The sequence below is a fragment of the Nicotiana sylvestris genome, chromosome 3 (genome assembly GCF_000393655.2).
Source record: "Nicotiana sylvestris chromosome 3, ASM39365v2, whole genome shotgun sequence".
NCBI classification, from domain to species: domain Eukaryota; kingdom Viridiplantae; phylum Streptophyta; class Magnoliopsida; order Solanales; family Solanaceae; genus Nicotiana; species Nicotiana sylvestris.
Genome location: NC_091059.1, coordinates 150,666,558 through 150,682,739, shown reverse-complemented (window position 1 = coordinate 150,682,739; position 16,182 = coordinate 150,666,558). Strand labels below are relative to the sequence as shown.

At 36.5% G+C, this 16,182-nt stretch overlaps 1 protein-coding gene and 1 non-coding gene across 6 annotated transcripts; both read left to right on the top strand.

Annotated features, from left to right (window-relative positions):
- Window positions 1–818: 818 nt before the first annotated feature.
- Window positions 819–925, top strand: LOC138888890 (small nucleolar RNA R71). The gene has a single exon (XR_011406457.1). It is a non-coding gene; the product is annotated as a small nucleolar RNA R71 (small nucleolar RNA).
- A 5,185-nt stretch (window positions 926–6,110) lies between these two features.
- Window positions 6,111–13,626, top strand: LOC104219681 (uncharacterized). 5 transcript variants are annotated; one of them, XM_009770387.2, is made up of 16 exons: window positions 6,116–6,498; window positions 6,607–6,657; window positions 6,787–7,014; window positions 7,105–7,203; window positions 7,308–7,363; window positions 7,651–7,762; window positions 9,045–9,203; window positions 9,370–9,627; window positions 10,585–10,797; window positions 10,881–11,099; window positions 11,175–11,300; window positions 11,451–11,759; window positions 11,888–11,986; window positions 12,069–12,565; window positions 12,675–12,707; window positions 13,375–13,626. In XM_009770387.2, coding segments are annotated over exons 1-16 (2,595 nt in total). In that variant the 5' UTR covers window positions 6,116–6,363; the 3' UTR covers window positions 13,376–13,626. The 5 variants fall into 5 exon arrangements, with proteins under 5 accessions (XP_009768692.1, XP_009768689.1, XP_009768690.1 ...); XM_009770388.2 differs by having other exon boundaries at window positions 6,134–6,498; window positions 6,781–7,014; window positions 11,184–11,300; XM_009770386.2 differs by having other exon boundaries at window positions 6,134–6,498; window positions 6,781–7,014.
- Window positions 13,627–16,182: the final 2,556 nt, after the last annotated feature.

Genomic DNA, 16,182 nt, shown 5'->3' with positions numbered 1-16,182 from the left:
TCATCCAATATGCAACCTTTTCGATCAGTTTAGGAGATATTGCTGCTTGATTACTGAAACTTATCTCCTTTACGTGTATCTCACATGTCTAGGTTGATAAATACTATGCCTCACATGATGAACCTGGTCCATGACTGAGTTCATTTGTCATTCTTCAAAACTTCACCTAAACTTGGGCCAACACATTTGTTGCATCATCCTTTCAAGTTTAGCAAACCCATCTTCATGCCTCACAATCTGTTGTTGTGGATGTTGTTAGTAAGCCTGTTGTTAATTTTGCTGATTGTACCCTTGTTGCCTTTGGTAAGGCACCATTTGCCCATGTGGTCATATAGCCCCATGATTATTGTTATTATTGTACTACCGCTGAGCTGGTCTGTATTGTTGATTCTGCTGGCCTCAATTCTGACCACTTGGTCTCGGTCCCCCGTAGTTGGCCACATAATTTATGTTCTCCTGATATTGCTGATTATCACCTTCAGCACTCCATGAGCAGACGTATGGTTGATTAATGCATGTGTATCTGCTGCTTATGACCTGATTCTTCAACCTTCTTGGTGAGGATGCTCATTTGTGTCATTAGAGTGGCCATATTTTCACCTATGGATTTAGCCGGGTCTAAAGCTACTGAGTGAACCACATGAGTGATTGGAGTGTTTCTTGTTGTCCATCCTGAGTTTTGTGCCATCTTGTCAAGTAGAATCTTGTTCTCTCTGAATGTTTTGCTAAAAAATGCTCCACCTGCTGAAGCATCAACATTGGCTTTCAAACTATCTGCCAAACCCATGTAAAATCTCTGCCCCAACATCTGCTCTGGAATACCATGATGTGGACATGTAACTATCAGACCCTTGAATCTCTCCCACGTTTCATGTAGCGTCTCAGTTGGTTTCTGTTTGAAACTCAAAATCTCATCAATTTGTTGAGCAGTCTTATTGGGTGGATGAAATTTGCTCAAATATTGCTTGACTAATTCCTACCAAGTAGTGATGGAGTTTATGGGGAGTGAATTAAGCCAAGTCTGAGCTGCTCCTGTCACTGAGAATGAAAACAACAACAAACTTATTGCTTTCGGTGTCATGTTGTGCTGCCTTTGCATGGCACAAATTGACAGGAAATTCTCTAGATGATGCTGAGGATCTTCAACGTATGACCCAGAGAATAGTCCCTTGTTCTGCAACAGATGTAGCATGTTATTTGTGATGTGGAATGAATCTGCTTGTATCTGAGGGACTACAATGGCAGTTGCTAAGTTATTAGCAGTGGGTTGTGCCCCATCATATAGTGCTACTTCTGGCACAAGATGTGCCACACCCTGATCATTTAGGTCTTTTGCGTTGTTTCTGTTGTTTGGGTCATTCACGTTGTCTCTGTTGTTTAGATTATCGTCTTCCATGTCTAGTTCAATTTTTTTGGGTGAGTTCTATTGTTGTCTGCCTTTCCTGTTTGCAAGGTTCAATGCCTTGAACACCTTTTTAGGGTCTGATAATGCTTCGAGCAATTTACTAGTTCTTGAGGAGTTTCTAGGCATGCACCTGTAACAACCACGACTACAAATGTTAGAATTTCAATGGTTAGTTTAAATTGAAGAAAATTGACTACACTAAGAATTTTGCACTTCTTTTTAACTGCAATCAGTAACACCGTTAAATCCCCGGCAACGGTGTCATAATTTGATCACGCGCAACTATGACTTATAAAAAGGACAAAGCAGTCGCTGCAAATATATTTCGATTAACAAGTTCAGAGTCGAATCCCACAGGGAATTAACCTATCAATCACAGCTATTGGACTCACAGAAATTCACGTATTCAATTTTCAGAGATGTTTGAGTAACAAATTTGGGTGTTTATTACCTATATATTATCTAATAAAAATGCAGTAATTAAGAACTAGCTATAAAATGGTTATAAACAAGAATGAGAATGGTCTAAGGTTCTGATTTCCCCTCTTGTCGGAATCCTTTTAGTTATGTTTGCTATAAATTTGCCTAAGTCTTCTCTATCGATCATGAACACTCTGACTGTCGTAACACTCTCCCGAGTAATTACAACAATATACTAGATATATTCTCCCGAATTACGCTAGCTGGTCTTAGTTACAGCTCACTTAGATTTCACCCAAAGTTTCGTTATCCCTAATCCCACCTTTAAACCCTTCGTATTGATCCCTCATATACGTTAGGAGTGGTGTTATTTAACAACTACCTAAATATACATTCTCTCCCGAGCAATGCATACTAAATAGGTACAGCCGATTGAGGGCTCTTCAATCAACAACAATCACAATATAGTTGAACAAACAGAGAAAATATTAAGGCAAATCTATATTAACATAGCAAGAAATTCATCCTCTAAGAGGTTCCATCAAAACCTTAGATTAAGAGTTTAGCTACGCATAATTATTTTCACAATCATAACAGTAGAATTCATTATTAATGATCAAAACAAGAGGAAGAAAGGTAAAACTCTATGTTGAATCTTCCGCCTTGCCTCTTGCCTCTTCTTGCCTTCAATAATCTTTCAAAAACCTTGATACCTTCTTTTTGGGCGAGCTGGGCTTCTTATAGGTTAAGGATAGTTGCCCCCGAACTTACAAATTTACCCCTGAAATAAAGTTCCTCGGAGTGGCCAGCGCGGCCGCGCTCGGACCGCGGTCAGACCGCGCATATGGCATTCTTTTCTGCCCGGCGAGCGCGGCCGCGGTTGGCCCGCGCTCATGGAGCTCAATTGACTTCCATTTTTTCCTTCTTCTTTCACGTGCATTCACCTCCGATTGGCCTTCCTTGCTCCAAATTAACTCCAAACACTGTTCAATGTCCTCATAATCAAGACTTGCTCCTGTAAGGTACAAAATTCATAATTATAGCCATTTGTTGTCATTTAACCTTCATATAGCAATAAAGTATAACTAATTTGGGGCGTAAATGGTCGCTAAACTACATGAATATAGCCTATTATCAACCTGCCATGTAAGGTTTTGTATACACAAAGAAAGGAGATCTTGGATATTTTGACTTTAGTGAACTGTGTTAATTGTAGATCTAGAGGAAACTAAAAATTTAACTAAGAAATTCCCATAGACGACGCCAAATTGTTTGACCAAAAAGTATAAATCTTAGCTCAAGTAATTAAATTCATGTAAATAAGGGTTAATCTTAGCTAACAATAATATCCTTAGATATGATTCTTAAAGAATCAATAAATACTACGCAAGTACGGTCGAACGGTGGTAGTAGTATGTATTAAATATTCCACAAATCATAAATAACAATACAACAATTAATAACAATGAAAAGCAATAAATGACATTTAAGTAAATAGAATGAATGTGTCACCCAATAAAGGATGAAATGAGTGAATATTCTTTCTGACAATGATGAATGATAAATAATCTCTTGAATCTTTGAGTTATTCTCGTTGGTGGAAAAACATATACAAGAATCTTAGTGAAAATGTGATGTTTGCTTACTAGTAACGAGATCCATTTTCTTTCTTCAGTCATAGTGTGTTTGCTTTACAAATAAATATCCTGGGTTCGAGTCACGATGGAGGGGAAGTATGGAAACACCATAGATCCTCCTAAATTGGGAGGAAATTTAAAATAAAAATAAAAATAAAAATAAAAAATAAATTAAAAAATATGTCCCTCTATCATAGAATCCTTTTCTATTTACAGGGAACATACTTCTAACAAACCCTAATAGTACAAGCACAGAGAATATCCGCTAGAATATTGTTTGTCAAATCATATCTTGAAACTAGCCGTTACTGCTCCGTCTAAGGCACTCGATCTCGGCCCCAACTCTCGTTGACTCTTCGGCTCCGTCCTTTTGTTGACTCTTTGACCACAGACTTCGCCGCTTCTCGAGCCATTTCGACAAATGATGACTTGAGAACTCTTTACCTAGTACTATCTTGGTTTAAATATTCTAGGGGCAGATTTTGATCCATACAAATAGTATTTGAAATCATCGTTCTAAAATTCAGAACTCATAAAGATAGAATTTTAGCTCAACCTCTATAAGCTCGCAAGATTATCCATGATTGGAAACTGAGAAATCTCAACTTGAAAACACATAGTTCATGTCTTTCAAGCGGCAAACTTTAGATTTTAGCCAAAAAATGCCACCGGCAAAAAACGGAAGTTCGGCGATGACTACTGAGTACTGAGCCATGAAGGACTAGTTGAATCAAAGTGGTTTTAGCTCTGTTTGGCCATATGTTTTGACTATCTTTTTTGGAATTTCTTTTGAAAATACTATTTGTTCATTTAATTTGATCAGTTTTTGAAAAAAATTGAAAAAAAAAAATAAAGTTTCCAAAAATTGGTTTAGGGTAGTTTTTGGGTGAATTTTTTTTCTACTCATAAAACTTTAAGTTTTTTTCAAATAAAATACATGTCAAAGCACAATTTTAGCTTCCAAAATTATTTTTTTAATACAATTTCATTTTTTTTTCAAATTTCAACCAAATCTATATCTAAACACTAGCTTAATTTGACGTTTTGACAAACAATAAATGAAAAAGTTGTTAACAATAATGAGAGTGAGAGGAAAGAGGAAATTGGAGAATATGTTCGAACCATCTTTTGGCTCTTCTACGACGTTGCAAATTAAAGCTGAGAAAATATGTTGAGAAAAAGTTATAAACGACTGATTTTCTCTTTTTCTTTTTATCTAGTGGAAAATGTTAGAATTTAATGAACTATTGCATTTAGTTAAAAAAGAAAAAAATAAATACCATAAAAATGGCTAAAAGATTAATTTGATTAACTGTTTAGTTATGGTTCACGTTTGCAATGACTTTTTCTTCTTCTTTTCATGTAAGCAAAAACTGACTGAACTTGAAACACCAAAAACCCCTAAAAAATTATACATATGTGTATATACATAGTTCACGAACAGAGGCCATCTTTTGATTAAGTGTATGTTTGTGTGAATTATGTACCAATTTCACCATTTCATAATTAATTTCTATCTATTTATGTTTTCTCCTTTTTCTTTCAACACGAAATATAAGATAAATGAGTAATGGGGTATCCGCTAATATGATTTTGCTTAAAATATTTGAATGTTGTAAGATTTATTATGTCACCTAGTGCGACTCCTATAGTAGCTATATCTTGTTTATTCATTATTCGCATTACTTAATAAATAATATGTGGAACAACTATCTCGATATTACAATAATAGACACATGTTATAAATTTACAATAATCAAGCGGCATTTATAAAGCAAGTATTTTAAGGTGGCTTAACTTTATTTTTTCAGATCGACTCATTAATGTTTAAAATCACCCTAAAAGGATAATTAGGAAGAAGAAAAAAGTGCAAACATATAACAATTTGGGTAGAACCTCTTCTCCATGCTATTGGATCACTTTCTTAATTCCAAATAGTTGGTAAATGATTAATCTTCACGTGTTTGTATATTTATTATTGAGGAATTATCTTAAATATTAGTATTGGCTGCTAAATTGTTTACGTATTCGTAGTTTTACTATATTATGATAATTATTGCTTGTAATTATTTTTAGAGATTTTAAAATCAATATTTCACATTTCAATATAACATTAACATAAATTGTTGTTAATTTATAATCAGCAATAGAAAGATATATTTTACAATGACGTTTTTTAAGGTTTATAAAGTAATAAAAAATATTTTAGGACAAAACTCGCTTATTGTGTTTGATGTTACTACTTTCTTCGTTCCAATTTCTGTGAAAGTATTTGATTAGACATGCGGTAAAAAAATAAAAATAAAACTTTTAAAATTTGTAATCTAAAATAAATCATAGCGTATAATTGGAAAAAGAAAGTGTCACGGGTAATGAAATAAAAGAAATACTACTATTTACGGAGCAGTACACAATTGTTGAACAATCTCCAACTTTCAAAAACATTTTTTCTATTGAACTTTATGCCCAAATATAAGTTATAGTTTTCCAAATTCTTTTCAACTTGAACGTAAAACTCAAGTCAAATGGCTATGGTTGTTTCCACCAAAATTTACATTTGAGAATAAAGGCCTGAAAATAATGTGGTCAACGATTTGCTGTTTTACTTTTCAATCCTCTTCAAAACCCTTTTCCTTCCCAAAAACCCCCTCTCACTACAGAACGAATCGCTGCTCATTTTGCTCACTCACTCCCTCCATTCCCCATTCCCCATTCCCATCATCCAATCCATTCACTCTTTCAAACTTTCTTTGACCTTCATTTTACTTTTTCTTACTCTAGGGTTTCTTTTTCACCTCCATTTTCTTCATCTATTTTCCCTTTCTTCATCGCTCGATTTCATCTTTTTTTCGCTTTAGGGTTTTCAGTAGAGCGGGAGGAGTTTGGAGCACCGATTCGTGAATGGAGTCCTCGGCAGCGGCTGGTGTCGCCGCCGCACGCGGCGTTTCTCTTCCTGTCTCCTCCTCGTCGGCTCAGGCTTCTCGCAAAGAGTGGCGTGCTGTCTCCGAGCAATCGCTTCGAAATTCCAGTAGCGAGGTACTTTTCGCTGATGCAAAATCCTTCTTCTCACATTGCCTTCTGTTTCTGATCTAGGCCTTACGTTTCCCTTTTCATTTTACACCATTTCTTAATGTTCAAATGTAGGAAATGGACCGTTCTAGATTAGGTCAATCTGATGAGAGACTGATATACGAGGTAACAGTTTTAAATAAACATAAGACATTTCCGATAAACTTAAATAAAAACGAGAAGAAGTATCACATTAGTAGTTTAGGGTTTGTAACGTGTAAATGAATGTGATTTGATTTTTTGTCAAAGGTGCAGCAAGGGAGAGAGCCGATTGACGTGGACTTCTGTTCAATTACTATTGATGGAAGTTCGGGCAATGATATTCTTCAGAGACTACATACTGTGGTAAAAGAAAAAGAAGAGTTGCAGCAACTTGAGATTGAACTACGGGCTCAGCTCATTGCAAGATCAGAGATTATGGAAATACGGAATAGTTTTGATGCTCAGATGAAAGAGCACGCCAATACCAATGCTAAGTTTCAGGTACTAGAGTCTTTTTTACAAATGTTTTGACTACTGCTTAGGGCATTAATTTGATTTACTGATTAAGTCGTTGGTTTATTGCTTCTTAAGGAGCAAATACATGAAAGGGACCAGAAGATTTATGAGTTGGAGAGGAGGATGGAAGAGAAAGAAAGGGAACTGCATGCAATCAGACTGGACAATGAAGCGGTTGCTTGATTCTTCTAACTCTTACTTATGTATCTTATTCTTGTTTCTTTATGAGAGTAAGTGGATATTCTATTAAGTCTAATCCTTTTCATTGACTGGAGCAGGCATGGGCAAAAGAGGATCTCCTTAGAGAACAAAGTAAAGAACTACAAACTTACAGGTTGCTTTTTGCTTTTGTCTCAAGTCCCACTGCCATTTGTCGTTAAAATATCTTCTTTGTTGATTGACTAAACCACTTTCTCCTATAAATGTTTTTGTGCAAACGTGGATCACCTTCTATATTAGTTTGATCGGGGTTGTCTTACATTTTTAGTGGTTAAATTGTCTTCTGTGGTGTTTTCTTGTTCTGTAACTGAAGTTTAGAAACGAATTTTACATCTCCTCTGAAAATTGGCATGAAACTGTACTTTCAATCTTAAAATCTAAGCAAGACTTATCAATTTTTAGGAGAGAGAGGGATAGCACTGAAGCCGAAAGAGCTCAGCATATTAAACAAATTCATGAACTCCAAGAGCATTTTCAAGAGAAGGAGCGCCAGTTCATGGAATTGCAGGAACAGGTACAGTTATTTCTATTAGATTGATGGATGAAGAAGATTATTTTCTTCTTCTCTTTCTTATTCTTCACTTTTTAAAGTTGTAACGTGAGGCTTATGTTTATCTTTTGATGTTACTAATATAGTTTCATCTTTGTGCCTCATTGATTCAAGTCTGGTGTAGTCGCATGATGGCTTAATTGTGATTGGGTGTGATCAAATGTGGTTCGGACAAGAAAAGAAATATTAAGTTGAAGTTCACACAATAAATTGTAAAATATGACTCAACTTCGACTAAACTACCTGAGGACTTCAAGAAAGTTTGGGTGGTGAGAAATACAGTTCCATAGACATTAGTGATGGCTTAATTGTGATTGAGTGTGATCAAACGTGGTTCGGACAAGAGAAGTAATATTAAGTTGAAGTTCACACAAGAAATTGTAAAATATGACTCAACTTCAACTAAACTACCTGAGGACTTCAGGAAAGTTTGGGTGGTGAGAGATACAGTTCCATAGACATTAATGTTCTTTTAGCTGAACTAGCTAAAATTCTACCCGAAAGGGACATTCAAAATGAGGAATTCAAGGTAGTTAATACTACCAGATATTGATCTTGAGTTCTAGGGAATTCTACCAATTCATGAGGCGTACTTAATGCATCTTGAGAAATTTTAATTAAGAACCGCTCCTAAATCGATGTTTGATGTTAGAAAAGTTAAAGAAAGACTATCCTACTTGATAGAATGATTTTCTTGGGAAAACGGGCATCTTGAAACTCTTGTTAACTTAAAATAATCAACAATAAGCATAAAGTTCAGTCCACTCTTTAAATCTCATCTTATTGGTTTTCCTTTAAGTGTGCTCTCATGTAGCACATGTGTGTATATATATATATATATAAATTTATGAAGTATCAACCAATTTCAACTTTATAATAATTCTCAAATGACATAAGTACATAATTGCAGCTTCTGTAATTTGTGCTAGGCTTGGGGGAATTGGCAACCTTTCTTCACCTCTATATTACTTGAATGTCCAGTCCACCTGCCAGTGTAGTCTATGAGTAGAATTTTGTTAATGTTTTGCAAATATCTTTGTGTCTAATTTGTGAAATGTACCCAATAAGTACTGGCACAGTGATATTCTTTTTTTAATTTCTTAATATTTCATTGGGGGTGGAGGCTACGCCTTTTGTAGTGTAAGAAGACCATGGTTATGCTGTCATTTTTTGGCCTCTTTAAGTGGTATGCTTTCTTGGTGGTGTTTCATTTTCTGACTAATGGTTAACACTGTTAATTTTTCAGAATAGGATAGCTCAGGAAACAATCCTTTTCAAAGATGAACAAATAAGGGAGGCCCAGGCTTGGATTACTCGTGTTCAAGAAGTCGATGCCTTGCAGCAAGCTGAATTACGGGAGCGCGCAGAGCAATATAACCAGCTTTGGCTTGGCTGTCAAAGACAGGTGCTTCATTAATGATTCATCAACTTCAGTTGATTCACCTGCTCTTACTAGGAATACCCTTGGTTATATGGTCCTATGTGACTGATTATGCTTTTCATTGGAGTGATTTAAGTACATAATTTTTGTTGCAGTTTTCTTGTATTGACGAGATTTCTTTTTCTGTTAGTTTGGTGAGATGGAGCGCATGCATATGCACATGCAGCAGCTCCAACTTGAATTGGCTGAGGCAAGAGGTGGAACTTACTCTGATGGTTCACAAGTCTCCAAACTGAATTCTAAAGATGCTAGTCATCTTGGGCAGAGCAATGGTAGCCAACTTAATGCTAGTGGAAGCAGTACACCTGGTGAAAATACGATAGGCCTGCAAAATGGAAATGTTGAAAATGGTCCATCTTTTACTTCAACTGGGAATGTGTCAACTCAGGTTCAAATCACTGTTCTATTCACATTTTTCTTTTGACCAAAGCTGCATGTTCTAGGACTGGGTCGGTTGTATCAATGTTACAGGCACTGTAAGTAGAATTTATGATAACGGTTTAACTATTTGCTGTAGAAGTACTGTGCAAGTGCCTCATGTATATCTTTTCTTTGTCATTCATGACTTGACAAGACTCAAGGTGGTTTCTATTTCTGAAGAAGTTAGTTGGAAATAATGGTCTGAAAGTGGAAAATGGGCGCTTATTGCATCTTCGATATTGTATTTGAATTGGGACTTGAGTATGGTCAAATATTATGCTGTAGTTATCATGAGCTATAGCCGCTTTTGGTCTATGGCACTTAGTTCCATCATTTTTTGATAGATGAGCACATTGGATTTATATCTTCTGTATAAATTATTTTAACTGGGATCTATATAACATTCCACCCAAGACTGTCAAAGAACTAGAAAATTTAACCTTATGAGCTGAATTTCAAAGTCCTATTGCCTTTCAAACTTGTAGTTTCATTAGTAAGTTTGTTTGATTACTTTTTGATAGTTGAACCATGAATTATGCCTAGCATGTAGGTACCCTAGCTTCTAAATCGGTCAACAGATACTCATGAGAGGTGTAATCTTGGCATCAAGGCTTACTTCTTTAGCTTCAGAAAAGAGGCCGGCTTCATTATCATTGTTTTATGCGATTTTGATAAACCTTTTTCCCTATAATCTTGCCAAGAGATTGTGTTTAAACAAAACTATGTAGTCATGTTTGCATTTTATCTGGAGCTACTGCTGTCTATGGATAGTAAGACACTAAATGTCAAGAATAACCTAAACCCATTGGCACACCCTCTTAAAGAAAAGAAAAAAGAGAAAAGATACATTGTTCTAAGTCTGTTTTGATTCTCCTTGCTTCTGTGCTCACAACAACTAACGATCTCTTTTTCGGGGTTCCACCAGTCGGATCAAGTCCATGGTATGGCAGTTGCTCCTACGTCCTTGCTTGGGATGACAACCTACCTCCCACCAGGACAGATTACCGCTCTGCATCCATACGTAATGCATCAACAGGGGATTCCTCCTCCTTTACCATCACATGTTCCTCAATCTCATGTTGGGCAATTTCACTCAGTTCCGGTAGTGTCATCTCTTCAGCATTGGCCAAACCAACAGGTAATTAGAGAATTTTGCTCTAGTTCTCACAGTTACTTTTGCTTAAGTTAGGAAGATAAATTGCTGTTTCTCTGGTCTTCAAGGCTGTAACAGAGGGTTCACAGATCTCTAGTCACAATCAGTACTCGTTGCAACTTCAATCAACCTTGCCAGGATCAGATTCCCAGGGATCAGATTCTCAGTATGATCACGAAGCAACTGTCAATGGCCAAACTCTTTGTTCTGATTACGGAGATGGCAATATGAACCAAGGAAGTGAAACTCAGGATCCAGTGGTTCCAGCTTCGAGTGAAGAGGAACAGGTCTATTGCATGCAGTTACCTGAAATTTTCTCATGTTTTGTATGCATAGTTTCTTGACCTACGATAATTTTGTAGGAACTTCAGTCTGTGGATAAGAATTACCTCTCCAGCATCCAGGCTCAGCAGACTCTGCATCAGATTTCTTCACAATTCAATGGTGCTTTAACATTGGATTCTCATGAACATGACAATGAGACAGAGGTATTTCTAACATTCTCTAAAGGAGCAGTATCCCAATTACCTTTTGGGGCTACTTGTGTTTGTGTTGTTTAGGTTTGGCGGAAGGGTGGGGAGTATAAATGATGTGAATAAGCAGAATCATCCATTTCGCGTTCTCTGTCAATGCTGCAGGTGAAGAATGTCAACTCTTCAGCTAATTACATGTTAGAATCTCAAGGTTTAAGAATGGGGGAATTTAGTCCAAATGTCGATAAATCATCAGCCGAAATTCCATATGCTGCAAATAATTCAACTGAATCAGTGACAGATACCATGTCAGGCGCTGTATTAACTGAAACATATGTTGCTGGTGGACAGAAGAATGCATACACTGTTGTTAGACCAGGAGAGGTTAATCTCCTGGATGAAAAAGCATTGCTGGCTTGCATAGTCCGCACTATTCCACCTGGTTCTGGCGGTAGAATCAGGATTAGTTCTACGGTTAGTTACACTTAAATAGTGTGATAGCTTTTTTTGACTTCTGTCACTTCCTAATTCCTTATAGTTTCTAGTGATTCTTTTTGTGTCTATTTATGATTCCAGTTCCTAATGCATTGTGTGATGTGCAGCTTCCTAATAGACTTGGTAAAATGCTTGCCCCATTGCACTGGCATGACTACAAAAAGAAGTATGGGAAACTTGATGAATTTGTTTCAAACCATCCTGAAGTATGTATAACACTGTTCTGTGTAGTGAATCTCTAATGAGCTTGTGCTTTATCAGCAACTAATTTGATCTTTCTACTTTTAGTTATTTGTAATTGATGGAGACTTCATTCAACTTCGAGAAGGTGCTCAAGAAATTATAGCAGCCACAGCGGCTGCTGCTAAAGTGGCTGCTGCAGCTGCAGCACCATCGTCATACTCCTCTCTTTTGCCTCCTATTGCTGTCACCCCTATGCCTCAAAATCACCGTTTGAAGAGGGTACCATCAGTTGAACCAGCATCTGAGAAGGCGATTTTCAAAGACTATGCTGTCATCAGACCAGCAAATCCTAATGATAACCATCAAAGTCAGATTTCTAATGGTGCCTCTTTCAACGTTACTGGAGGCATCTCAAATGTTAAAATTTTGACAAAGCCTAGAGACCAGATGGAGCTAAACGCATCTGAATCGAGGGCTGCCTCATCTGTACGATTGACCAGCGGGAATGGAACCAATGCTGACAAAAATGACATGGGTAGCTCACAAAACAAGGTTTCATCTCATGGGAGGTCTGGTGTAAATTTAGTCAGTAAGCAGGGCAGGTATTTATTATCATAAAGTTTAAACTTTGAAGAGCTATCGTTGTGCTTCCAGTGCCACCATTAACAGTATCTCATCCCAAGTTTTGTTTATTTAATTTTTTGTTTTCAGGAATGTTGGGATTTCATCATGCTCTAGAAGATAGTAAGTGTTCATAATAATTTTGGACTGTGTTTTACTTATTTTCTTTTTAAATCTATGAGCTACCTGTAGTTTTATTGCAAGTTTATATTGCTGCTGACCTACCTCTATCCTCTTCGAGTACTTCACCTTCCTCTTAGACTGAAAAGGAAAAACTAAAGGATTGAGCATCTAAAGGGTGTGTGCGCGTGTGGAGATAGGGAGAGAGCTATTATGTTCAAGGAATAAAAAAAGGGTACAGAGGTTGAGTGTCAGAGTTCCTTCTGTATCAGCAGATATTTGGTTATGAATATTCGTCCTACTCCATTTAGATTTTTTTGCACATTTGAGTTAGAATCAACTGTGAGCGCATAAAGGTTTAATAAAGCAAGCAAAATGTGCAAACTTCAAAATGTTCTGCTGTCAGGGTTACTTTTGAGTGAAGTTTCCTACTATATACCATGTGATTGTGTTTCCAGGTAATGTTTTGCCACTGAAAGTGTTGGTGTTCAAACGAAAAATCTCCAAGATATTCCAAGATAATTTTTTTTCATCCACTTTTTAAATTTTATTTTAAATCCTATCTGGAATAGGATGAAGGGAGGTGCATGTTTGTGGTTGTTGAAAGTGCTTCATGTGCTTGTTTCTTCAGTTGATTTGGTGAATAACTCATTGTCTTTGGGTATGGCAGAATATTGGATGCTGATGAGTATGGCAGGACAGATATTGGATGCTGATGGGTGTGGCGGGACAGATATTGGATGCTGATGGGTGTGGCAGGACAGATATTAGATGCTGATGGGTATGGCTGATCATTTAAATTTGAAATTATTCAAAGGGATAATTTTATTTAGTTTCAAATTGGAATACACTGTAACGTTTCCTTTCACATCTAAGTGGAAACAGTTGTTCATCTAAAGTATACATCCTCGGTTTTGCTGCTTCTTGGCCATTGATCATATGTTAGGGGAAGGTACAATTCAATTGCCGACAATGGCTTTAATGTCTGAAATGCATCTTGTGGAACTTTAATGATGAAAAAAATGTGATGATCTGCTTGGATCAGCTTAATTGCGTGACACAGCTAGGGATTTCAGAACGGGTGGGTTAGGCTATATCTGGGTGGATCAAAACAGGAAAACAGGTCGAATATAAAAGGATTGTTCCAATACCCATTCAATGTATGCTTGGGTCAAGATGAACGGACCATTTTGGGTTAACAATGTGGATGATAACCCAATCTTCCAACTCAAACTCATTTTTGTTTGGTTGTTTTTTTTTAAATAATTTGTTCAATTACCAAATCAAACTAATAAAAGCTTTATCCTTTATCTATCATCACTCTATCAAACAAACCAAATTCAAAGAAATTTATTTTTCTGTTCTTCATTAAGTCTGGGTAAGTTTGGTGATTAATCATTCATTGTTATATTTGACACCCCTTTACGAAGTTCTTGGGAACTCGTCTCCAACTCACTTATCTAGATCACCTTAAAAATCTTATGGAAAATGAAACATGTTTTCACTTCCCCGAGCAGAAGGGATATCAGTCACTCTACTTCCCAGTCCTCTTTTACCGGCAACTTTAGGCTGTGGTATCAGAAGTACTTGTGGTTCGGTCAATTTTCAGAGTAAAGTTTTCTGAAGGTCTTTTTTTGAATAATTTGTGCAAAACAAAACAGTAGGATAGTTGTAATTTTTTTTCCAAATTTGCTATTTTCAAAGTATCTCGAGGTGCGTTGCATACAACCATACACAATTTTTTTTTATGAGAAGTCGTTTTGAAGAAACTGTTAAGATTAATTATGTATATTAGTTACTTGGTCAGTTAGTTAGGAGTTAGTAGAGTCATTAGTTAGTTGAAGTTGCCAGCTGTACCAATCAGTTAGTTAGTTAGGAAGCCGACTTAGTTCATTAGCTTATCTTTCCTAGCTTAGTTTTTCGATTGTATATAGTGGATAATCCACTCATTCTTTCATTGATTGAATCGAGAAAATCTGAAAAGTTCTTCTATCTCTCCCTTCACGATTTCTCTCACTGTGACCTCTCATGGCGTAAAGGCTTCAATCCTTCCTCCATTGAAGCTTAGTTGAGCTGCAAATTACTGTTTCATTGAAAATTTTGATATGGTATCAGAGCAAGGCCAGAAGTTTTGAATTGTTTTCTCAGATCTGTTAAATCTAGATTCATCATCCTCAATTTTGTTTTGACCATGCGCATGCAGATTTTGATCTCATCGATTTCAATTCATTTCTCTTAGAATCCTCTATTAGAATTCCAGATCTATAGTTAGAATCTTCTGTTAGTTGATTAGTTGAACTTTACACCTTGTAAGAGATGGCTACTGACGGAGACGATGAACAATCTACACCGACCATGGCTGAAACTCCTAATCAGCCAATTGTTCACACAAGCAGTCCTTTTTTACATGCATCCCTCTGATAATCCGGGAATAACCCTAGTTCCTGTTACATTTGATGGATTTGGATATCGGTCGTGGAGAAGAGGTGTGATGCGAGCATTATCTGTGAAGAATAAGCTGAGATTTATCAACGAAGAATGCAAGAGACCAGATCCAGATTCATCAAAATTTCGTCTATAGGAAAGGTGTGATGATATGGTCATCTCATGGATCCTAAATTCCTTAGCCAAGGAAATTGCAGACAGTGTTGAGTATGTAGCAGATGCATTCGAATTATGGAGAGAACTTGAGGATCGATATGATCAAACAAATAGAACAAAACGATACCAAATTCAGAAGGAAATCAATGATCTATCACAAGGAGTCCTTGATGTCACCAGTTATTACACAAAAATGAAAAAGTTATAGGAGGAACTCAATACCTTGATTGCCAAATCTCATTGCACTTATAACTGCACATGTGAAGCCAATAAGAGCATGCATAAAGCTGAGCAGGATATGAAGTTGATACAATTCCTTATGAGATTGAATGAGACATATACTGTAGTTAGAGGCCGCATATTGATGATGAATCCTCTTCCTTCAATTGCACTAGCATTTTCTTTGCTGATTCAAGAAGAAAGGTAGAGAGAAATCAAATCAAATAGTCATTTAAATCTGGAGTCATCAGCCTTGAATACTGGCACAATCAGACCTGGGACTTCCAGAACAAACTATTCTCCTAGTAACAATCACAACAACAGGACTAGGCCCTTCTGTGATTATTGTAAGAAACCAGGTCACACCAAAGAGAAATGCTACAAACTTCATGAATACCCAAAAAGTTTTAGTAAGAACCAGAATCCAAACATAAATCAAAGAAGTTTCAATCAAAATGCTAGGCAAAATTTCAACCACAACTACAATTCAAGCAACAGTCATATCAACAAATTCAATAAAGGAAATAGAACAGTGGCCAATGCACATATAGTAACTGTTGATACTCAAACTGCTGAGATTGAGAAATGTGTTGGTCGTGACAATACTCAAAGTGTAAGTCTTACCCAAGAGGAGTACAACCAGTTGGTGAACCTATTG

Bases quoted from the DNA above. Each gene is read 5' to 3' on its own strand.
- LOC104219681 (XM_009770386.2), top strand. From the start codon at position 6,364: ATGGAGTCCTCGGCAGCGGCTGGTGTCGCCGCCGCACGCGGCGTTTCT. The intron at 9,204-9,369 runs GTGCTTCATTAA...TTTTTCTGTTAG, and splicing joins GGCTTGGCTGTCAAAGACAG to TTTGGTGAGATGGAGCGCAT. The intron at 11,100-11,174 runs GTCTATTGCATG...ATAATTTTGTAG, and splicing joins CTTCGAGTGAAGAGGAACAG to GAACTTCAGTCTGTGGATAA.